We start from the raw sequence: 9,222 nt of genomic DNA on the forward strand, positions 1-9,222 counted from the left end.
GGTATTTGGTAGACGGAAACTGAAAGAAGCCCATCGTATATATGTGTGTGTGTGTGTGTATGTTTATGTGTCTGTCCCCCCCCAAACATTGCTTGACAACCGATGCTGGTGTGTTTACGTCCCCGTAACATAGTGGTTCGGCAAAAGAGGCCAATAGAATAAGTACTAGGCTTACAGAGAATAAGTCCTGGGGTCGATTTGCTCGACTAAAGGCGGTGCTCCAGCATGTCCACAGTCAAAATGACTGAAACGAGTAAAAGAGTAATTCAAAAAAGTGTTTGGAAGAAGAATCTATTAAGTCATCTGCTGTATAGAAAGATGGAACTAGAATGATAATACATAATGTATCTCTGTTGCCATTCAGAAACTATTTCAAAGTCAGTTTACCATTCCTTATATTGTTTCAGGTGAATCCAATGTGTACACAATTGGTTTCATTGGAGAACACAAAGTTGTTTCAACTAAACTCCCCGCTATTGGTCATGCAAGATCTGCTCAGATTTCTTCTGGAAACACCACAACAAGATTACTTGGTAAGGAAAGAAGTTGGCTTTTTTTTTTTAATTATCCTTAAATTGTTAAATGTATTTATTTATCCTGGTTACAAAAGTATAATTCTAACATTTTGTGTTAAACCTCTTTTAGTATTTGTTTTCTATATTGTTTTATATTATTACCTGTTGAGAATTATTGGTGGCACCAATGTAATAAGAAGCAAAACTAAGTTGTAATAGGAATTACAAAACCCTCAATAATAAGAACGAAGCAGCTTTATTTAATACGTGACAATGCACGATCATGTTTTGTTTCTTTCTATGAAAGCCATATAATGTTAATGGTGTTTAACATGAAAAAGACATTAGCTACAAAAGGTGGAGAGGAACAGATTGAACAAGATGACGGTCTGTTGTTGGATGTGCATTGTTGATTCAAAAGGAAGATAATTTCATCATGATTTAGCATCCATTTTCCATGTTGACATGGATTGAACATTTTGACAGAAACCGACAAGTGGGACAACTGCACCAGTTGTCTGTTTTGGTGTGATTTCTACAGCTGGATGTCCTTCCTAATGCCAACCACTTTCCAGAATGTACTGGCTGCATTTTTATGTGGCACCAGCACAGGTGCTTTTTATGTCGTGCCAGCATGTCTGGTTTTTACATGGCACCAACACAGCTGCTTTTTACATGGTGCAATCCATTATATACCAACCTGCCTGAAACTGTCCCTTGTTCTTTGACTCAATCTTGTTTTAAAGTGATCCAAATTAAAATCTTCCCTTGAAATAATGTTAATTTGTTCCAAAAACCAGATTAATACTGACAAAATTATTTTTGTAAATTCTTCATTATTTTCAAAATTAATTGAAACAAGGGTCATATCTTTCAACAGAAATACGATACTGAAAGGGTTATGGATGTTGAAGGCATTGCTCAGTGCCTCATACCAAAGACATTGGACAGTATTACGTACTGGTAATATTTTTTATGTTACCACATTCTATCTGGAAGAGTGCCATCTCGTAGCACTAGCCAAGACAGAGAACAGCAGATTCAAAAACAAAGCTATTTGTTTATGGATTCCTTGAGGAATTGGCCCAGCATTGAGAAATATGAAAACATATTGCACTACAGATTTGTTCATATTTTCTATTTGAGAAACATACCTCTATCGATATTGTTAGGACAATGTTGAAGAATTCAGCAATATAAGGATGGCATTTCCAAAATAAATTAACACTTTTATTCCATTATTCTTTAATGAAGCAAAAAGGTAGTTTTACAAAGAATGGAAGTTCACTGAAATCAAGCTCTCTTCCATTTGTTTATGATGACCAGGACTATCTTGTTTATTTGTTAACAAATGAATGATTTTCTAGTCAGTTTAATTGCCTGAATGACTATAAATCAAGACATAAATAATTGTAATTGTGTTCAGCTCACTAATGAGAATTTATAAGTGATCAACTCATTGTTAGAATAATGATCAAGGGTTAAATGTTTCATATCTTGTCACTTGTGCTGCCCTCTATATCTGTGATCGGACATTTAACCATAAATAGATACCCATGGGTAGATACTGCTCACTCTACAAATTGATGAGGAAGCATCCATACAATCACACAAAATGCTAGAAAGAGCAACCAAGTATCCCTCAGACTTGATCCTACCAACATTAAAATTGTATAACTGAATTGAGATATATAATGTTCCAGAAAAAAAATGTAAACTAGTAAATTCTGACTGCCTTAACCCATTTGATATCATTTTTCTTTTGAAATCTGCTGCCTTTGTTTCAATTAATTTTGGAACTGAATTTAGTAAAATATCTTTTGTTGTTACTAAGCTGGTATTTGGAACACAATTCAATGAAACTTTGATAGAAGATTTAAATTTAGATCACTTTAACCCTTTTGTTACCATATTTCTGTTGAAATACACAGCTTTTGCTTCAGTTAATTTTTAAATTATTAGACTAACTGAAGACACAGTTCTTCAGAGCAGTTGTGTAATCTGTGCTTGTATATGGATCTCCAACTTGGACCCTCACCTAGAGACTCAGGTGCATGCTGGACAGTGCCTACACCAGAATGTTACGTGCAGTGCTCAACATCTCTTGGAGGGAGCACCCAACAAAACAACGGTTATATGGGAATGTACTGACTCTCTTGTCAACACTCCAAGAGCGGAGATTGAGGTTTACTGGCCACTGCTGGAGAAGTAAAGAAGAACTTGTGAGTAATGTGTTGCTGTGGACACCAAATCATGGTACCACAGCAGCTGGAAGACCATAGAGGATATATATATATATATACATATATATATATATATATAACAGCTTGCAGAAGATATTGGATGCCAAGTTGAAGACCTAAAAACACTAATGGAAGATTGGGGGGGATGGAGAGGGGTAGTCAGGCTGGACAGGCAATTAGCTTGATTGGATGATGCCTTGAAAAAAAAAAAAAAAGACAAAGGAGTGTGTTGAGCATAAATTAACCTGGAGTTTTGATGAAAGGTTTTTATTTAGATCACTTTAAAATCGGCAATATCAGGTGGGCTGGTATCAGAAGGATTATAGATTCTTTTTGAAACTGTTGACACAAGGTTATATTATAGCAGGGCCACCCTCCCCTCCATCAAATCAGACAGGAAATTCTAGATTTCATCATTCCATTAATTTGTATAACTACAAATCAAACCTCAAGTGCTATTAAGTAGCTGACACTATACCAGTGGTACCCAACCTGGGGTCTGTGGATCCCTGGTTGTCCACAAAGGTAGTACTGGTGGGGTCCATGAACTAAATTCAAAATTTCATATATATATATATATATATATATATAAAGACAAGCATATTAAAAGGGGTCCATGGGAAAATTCATTTAAATAAAAGGGCTGCGAACCACTGCACTACACAAAGTATTTATTTAATTCTATTATTATTACCTCATCTAAGAGATGGTGACACTGAATGAACGGGGTGTTTTCACACCTTTTTTACCATCAGAGATATTTCTTTCTCCATGGTAACTGATGTGTATTTGCCTTTAGCAGTTGAAATATGTGACAAACATATTTCAGCTAACCTAAATTCTGCTCAAATTTTGTTAAGTTTTCTACCAGACCAATTACTAGTTGCATCCATTTCTGACAACAACAGTGTCAAGGGAGTATCTGTAAGTCAGTGTAGAACAAATACTATACAGGATATATTTGAAAGTACTGGATTTTAATTTTTTTTTTTTTTTCTGGTGATGTTTGTACCTTATTAACTACACCTCACATCTAACTTTTTGTTTAGCTACCAAATAATGTCTCTACCCTCCATTCTTCCCAAGCAAGTCTCATAGTTTTTATGGCACCATCTCCTATACCATTCCGTGATCATGTCATTTCCATCCATCTAGAACATTGTTCCATCCATTAACCTGGTCTGTGGTTCACAACTGATTGTTCCAGTTGTCTTCTGTCTTATAGGTCGCTACCTTACCTAATATTTCTTAGAAGCTACATCGGACTGAGGGATCTTTCAGCTTCCACACCATCTTTCTGAAGGTTGTCTTGTGCCTCCCCCACCCTAAGAGGTCATCAATTACTAATCTTTGTAGAGTGATAGTTTTCATTTAGGACAAGACTTAAGGTGCATAAGCAACTGTATGTCCTATTTCCTGGTGACTATGAAGTCTATCTGGCTTACACACACACACACACACACACACACATCTCTGAATATGCAGGGCTGGTTGTGTGGTTAAGAAGTTCACTTCCCAAACACATGGTTCCAGGTTCAGTCCCACTGTATGACATATTAAGCAAGTGTCTTTTACTATGTTTCTGGGCCTGAACCTTGTGAATGAATTTGGTAGTTGGAAACTGAAAGAAGCCCATTGTATATATGCATATATGTGTGTACACACACACACACAATGCATGTATGTGTTTGAGTTTGCATTTGTTTACATTTGCACATTTGAAAATCACTAAGCTACAAGTGGTGATGCTGTTGTCATTACCCCTGTCAACAAATTGTTTGTTTGTTTTTCACCTTCAAAGATGTTATGGAACTTTTTAAAAAATGCCTTGATTTTAAAACAGGAAAGGGTTCGTGACAAGTTCTTTTTGCACGTCTTTCTGCAGTAGAGTGCTGCCAAATCTGAATTCTGAGAAGGAGTAAAGAATTGATTCCAGCATTTGACTGGCACTTTAGTTATCAACCCTGGATGAAAGATAGTGTTGACCTCTATTTGATTTGAACTCAAAGTGCATTTAACTAAAACAAATACCACAAGGTGTTCTATCTGGCACCATAATAATATGAATTTCAACTCTTTATCTGAGCATTAAGGATGTGAAAACGGGGAAAACAGCAGAACCAATAATGGATAGTCAGAAATATGCTATGTTGGACTTGTGTTAGATACTTAGATGCTATAGGGAGAGAGTGATCCACAGTAACTGGCATGATCATCATCAAATATTAAAAGGACACCTGATGTAAAACAAGGCCCCGATAATAGATTCATCTAACCCATACTAGCTTAGAAAAATGAACATAAAAATAAAAGTATATATATATATTTGACTGGTTTCAATCCTTGGGTTTTAGTCAGACAAATTGACACCAGTTCTTATTTTTGAAGCCTGGTACATACTCTATCAATCTCTTCTGCCAATCTACTCAGTTATGGGGATGTAAACAAACCAATACCAGTTGTCAAGTGATGGTGGTAGTCACACACACAAACACGACATACTTATCTCAGTTTCCTTCTACCAAATTCATTCCCAAAGACTTTGGTTGACCCAGAGGTATAAATAGTAGACACTTACCCAAGGTGCTGTGTGGTAGGACTGAACCTAAGACCATGTGGTTGGAAAGCAAGCTACATATGGCTCAAATGATGCTAAAAGATGTTGCACTCTCCTGAGTACAATGCTTCTTGAAGCAGAAACAGCTGTAAGCTAATGAAAGTTATTATGTAACTCCTGTTCTTTTGTCAATCGTATATGTGTGTGCACACATACACACACAGTTTCCATCTGCCAGAATCCACTCATAAGGCATTGGTTTGTCCCAAGTTTTATAGAAGACACTTCCTCAAAGTGTTCTACAGTGGAATTGAACCTGGAATTCTGTGGTTACAATGTAAACACAGTCATACCTGTTCCCATTTGCAGTGAGATCTATTTTACAACAGTTTTCTGCATTTAAAGCCAATACACCTGGCATCATTCCAAGCTGTCTTTTTAAGTGAATGCTTAGCTTTTGTTTTGCTATCTCCCTTCTGCTGTATACTGTTACATGTATCAAATGTTGTTGTAAGGTTTACTGGTATTGAGCTTAGCTGTTATACAGAGGTTAGTCTGTACTGTTGATGTAGATATTTACAGGAGTGCTTCATTTTCTCGGTTTACAAACATCCTGTAGTTAACAATCAGAAACTTGTTGTTTTATATCACACGTTTCAATATTAGATATCTGTGGACAGAAGATTGTCTAACACTCTACTTTCCTGTTGTTGTTATTATTAGAGAGTTTAAGGCAGTGAGATGGCAGAATCGTTAGCACGCCGGGCGAAATGCTTAGTGGTAATTTGTCTGCTGCTACATTCTGAGTTCAAATTCTGCCAAGGTTGATTTTGCCTTTTATCCATTTGGGATTGAGGAAATAAGTACCAGTTATATCACTGGGGTCGATGTAATCAACTTGCCTCCTCCTTGAAAATGTCAGGCCTTGTGTCTTCAGTAGAAAGGGTTATTATTAGAGTTTGTTGCTCAATTTGTTAAGGTGGTGAGCTGGCTGATCCATTCGCATGCCAGGCAAAATGCTTAGTGAAATTTCATCCATCTTTATGTTCTGAGTTCAAATGCTGCTGAGGTCGACTTCAACTTTCATCCTTTTTGGGGTTGATAGAATAAGTACCAGCTAACTAGCAGTTGTTTACATCAACCCCAGGTGCTCAACTAGGGCCTATTTTATTGACCCTGAAAGGATAAAAGAAAATTTTAATTACAGCAGAATTTGAACTCAGAACTTAAGGTCAGAACATTGATTCTGTGTTTCAGGACATATTTACAGCAACCAAAAGAGTGTCTCAACACCAGTCAGTGCTTATGTCAGGACAAGAACCAACAAACCCCTCTTGCTTCCTTGTCTACTACTCTTTCAACCCAGACATTTTCTTGGGTATGGTGGTCAGTTATGTTCTTAGAACAATCTGGATTCTTCTTCTCTTCTCTTCTCTCAGCTGTTTTTAACAAATCTGCAGAATTGAAGCATTGAGCTGACTTAACATTGAAACTGACTTTGTAATTAAAATACTGTGTTATTTTGTTTCCTATTGTCTTGTCGGGTAATTTATTGAGCATTTTAAAAAAGGCTAAGGGAGCAGACCCCTACAAAAAATCTGGAGGGAAGGGACCGTAAAGCAGATATGGTTATACTAAACCAATATCTGGCATCCCCTGAGGCTGTGCAGATGCCACAAACGTATTGACTTATCATTCTTTTATGGCATTTTCATGAGTGGAGACATGGTAAGTGTACCCAAGGCTAGGCACTTGCTTCTGGACACAGCCCAGGCACAGCAGAGCAAGTGCTTAACTTACTGGTCTCTCTAATACTACCAACCAAAATAGGAAATGGTCAATCATTATTTTAATGGGGGGGGGGGGTAAAAGAAAAAAAAATATTTTGTGTAAATTTTCTTTTTTCTTAATTCTTTGCATTATTTCAGCTTCTTCAAAAAATTTCAATTCATGGAATGTATTTTCTAGAATTTGTGAAAAGATTTAATGTAATGCAGATGTGTTTATTGACTTGTCTCTATTTCAGGTACATTCCAGAACATAGAGCATGTGTTTGTCGTCGGTGTTGCAGGTGGTGTTCCTTACTACACAGACTATTATAAACACGTTCGTCTAGGGGATGTGGTGATATCTCGAGGAGAAGACAGAGATGTCATCTATTATTATTGTGAAAAAATCATGAAAAATAAAAGTGGAGACTTGCAGTATATTCACAAGACATTTGCTCCTAAAGATAGTAGTTTACAACAAACAGCAAGGAAGATTGTTGAAACCAGTGCAAGTAATCCCGAATCAAAACCATGGGAACTCTATCTGGAGGAAGGTCAGAAATTATTGCAAGGTCAAGAAGTTCACTTTATGCGTCCATCTTCCACTACTGACCGTCTTTATATGAATATCGGAGAAGATAACGTCATTGAAGTTGAACACCCACAACCACCAGAGGAGATTGCTTCCACTTTCGATTCAGACAAGCCGAGGGTTCATTACGGTGTCCTTGGTTCAGGCCGGCCTGTTGTCAAAAGCGATGCCATTCGGCTTGATTTTGCTGGAAAATATAATATCAAAGCTTTCGATACTGAATTTGATCAAGTTCTTGAGTCAATAATTGGCAATCGGAAAGACAGTTTCATGTTTATTCGTGGCATATCTGATTATACTGATGGCTCTAAGAACAAAGAATGGCAACCTTATGCTGCTCTTACTGCTGCTGCTTTCATGAAAACAATTATAAAGGCCTTATCCAATCCTTTAGTAGATGAAGATTTCTAAACTTTTTCTTTTTTTTTAGTTCTGTCTGCATGATTCCTTTTCAACTGACTCTTTTTAATCTTCTCCTAATTTTAAAATGCTCATTTTTTAATGCATTCCATCTTTCTAAAGTCTCCTTTGATAATTTCCCTGATCCATGCAGCACGTTAAGGAAAAACCTGACAAAATAAATCAAGTAGCTTTCCTATAATTATGGTCTGCAGTGCTAAATTTTCTTTAAACAAAGTGTTGAGAAAAAAATACAATAAATATTTTTGAAGTTATATTATTTTTTCGAGATTTTTTTTTTCATTGAATTCAGGCTTGTTTCAATAAAATTTGGGAAATAATTTATATCTTGCTAAAATATTCCTAAATAATTTTCAATTTTGTTTATTTATCAAAGCATTCTAAGTTTATGATTAAAGAGTTAATTTCATTTTTGAAATAATTTTTCCCATTTATTTATCCAGGTATGAGCTTATTTTTTAATTCTTTGTATCCACAAAGGAAAAAAAACAGTTTAACACAAAACCTTAATTGATTTAAGAAAACTATTGATATTTGTTTTTGTTAGTTTGACAAAATTTTTGGAAATGCAGTAATTTTTCATTATCGTTAAGCCTATCATTATTTGTTAAGCCTATATATTTTGCATAACTAATTTATGCTGTCTGTTGTTTTACTTATAAATTTCTTCCTTAAACTGTGGCGCAGCTAAAAATCATAAAGTATTTGAGCAAATGGACATTTTCGATTGCTATTAAAATACATCACACTCTCACACTTGTTATAATAAGTCTTCCATGCTGTGTGCCCTAAAACCAGGAAAAGGTTTCATAATTTCCAATTTATTGATTATCTTAAACGATGGCAACTTGGAGACAAAGTGAATATAAAATAACTTGTTGCTGGGATAATGAATTATAAGATATCAAATTGGTTCAATTTATACAATCTTTTTCTTTTTACCTTTTTAAAATGAAAATTCAGTTAAATTGTAATCATGATGGTGATAATGGTCTCTCTTTAGATTTCAAGTATGTGCTGATAGGCTGTGAAAGAATGTGACAAGAAACTCAGTTTTAACTGCTTTTAAAAATATATATATGTGCATATATATATATATATATATATATATATATATATATATATA

At 35.5% G+C, this 9,222-nt stretch overlaps 1 protein-coding gene across 1 annotated transcript in view; it reads left to right on the forward strand.

Moving 5' to 3' along the window:
* The window catches only part of LOC106873546 (uncharacterized), a 63,201-nt gene extending 54,851 nt beyond the window's left edge, over positions 1-8,350 (forward strand). The window contains exons 17-18 of the mRNA XM_052968603.1: positions 408-533; positions 7,342-8,350. Of these exons, the coding sequence (XP_052824563.1) occupies positions 408-533; positions 7,342-8,087 (872 nt within the window). The 3' untranslated portion in view covers positions 8,088-8,350. The remainder of the gene's footprint in view (positions 1-407; positions 534-7,341) is intronic.
* The last annotated feature ends 872 nt before the right edge of the window (positions 8,351-9,222 follow it).

Source organism: Octopus bimaculoides, chromosome 6, assembly GCF_001194135.2.
Source record: "Octopus bimaculoides isolate UCB-OBI-ISO-001 chromosome 6, ASM119413v2, whole genome shotgun sequence".
In the NCBI taxonomy this organism is placed as follows: Eukaryota; Metazoa; Mollusca; class Cephalopoda; order Octopoda; family Octopodidae; genus Octopus; species Octopus bimaculoides.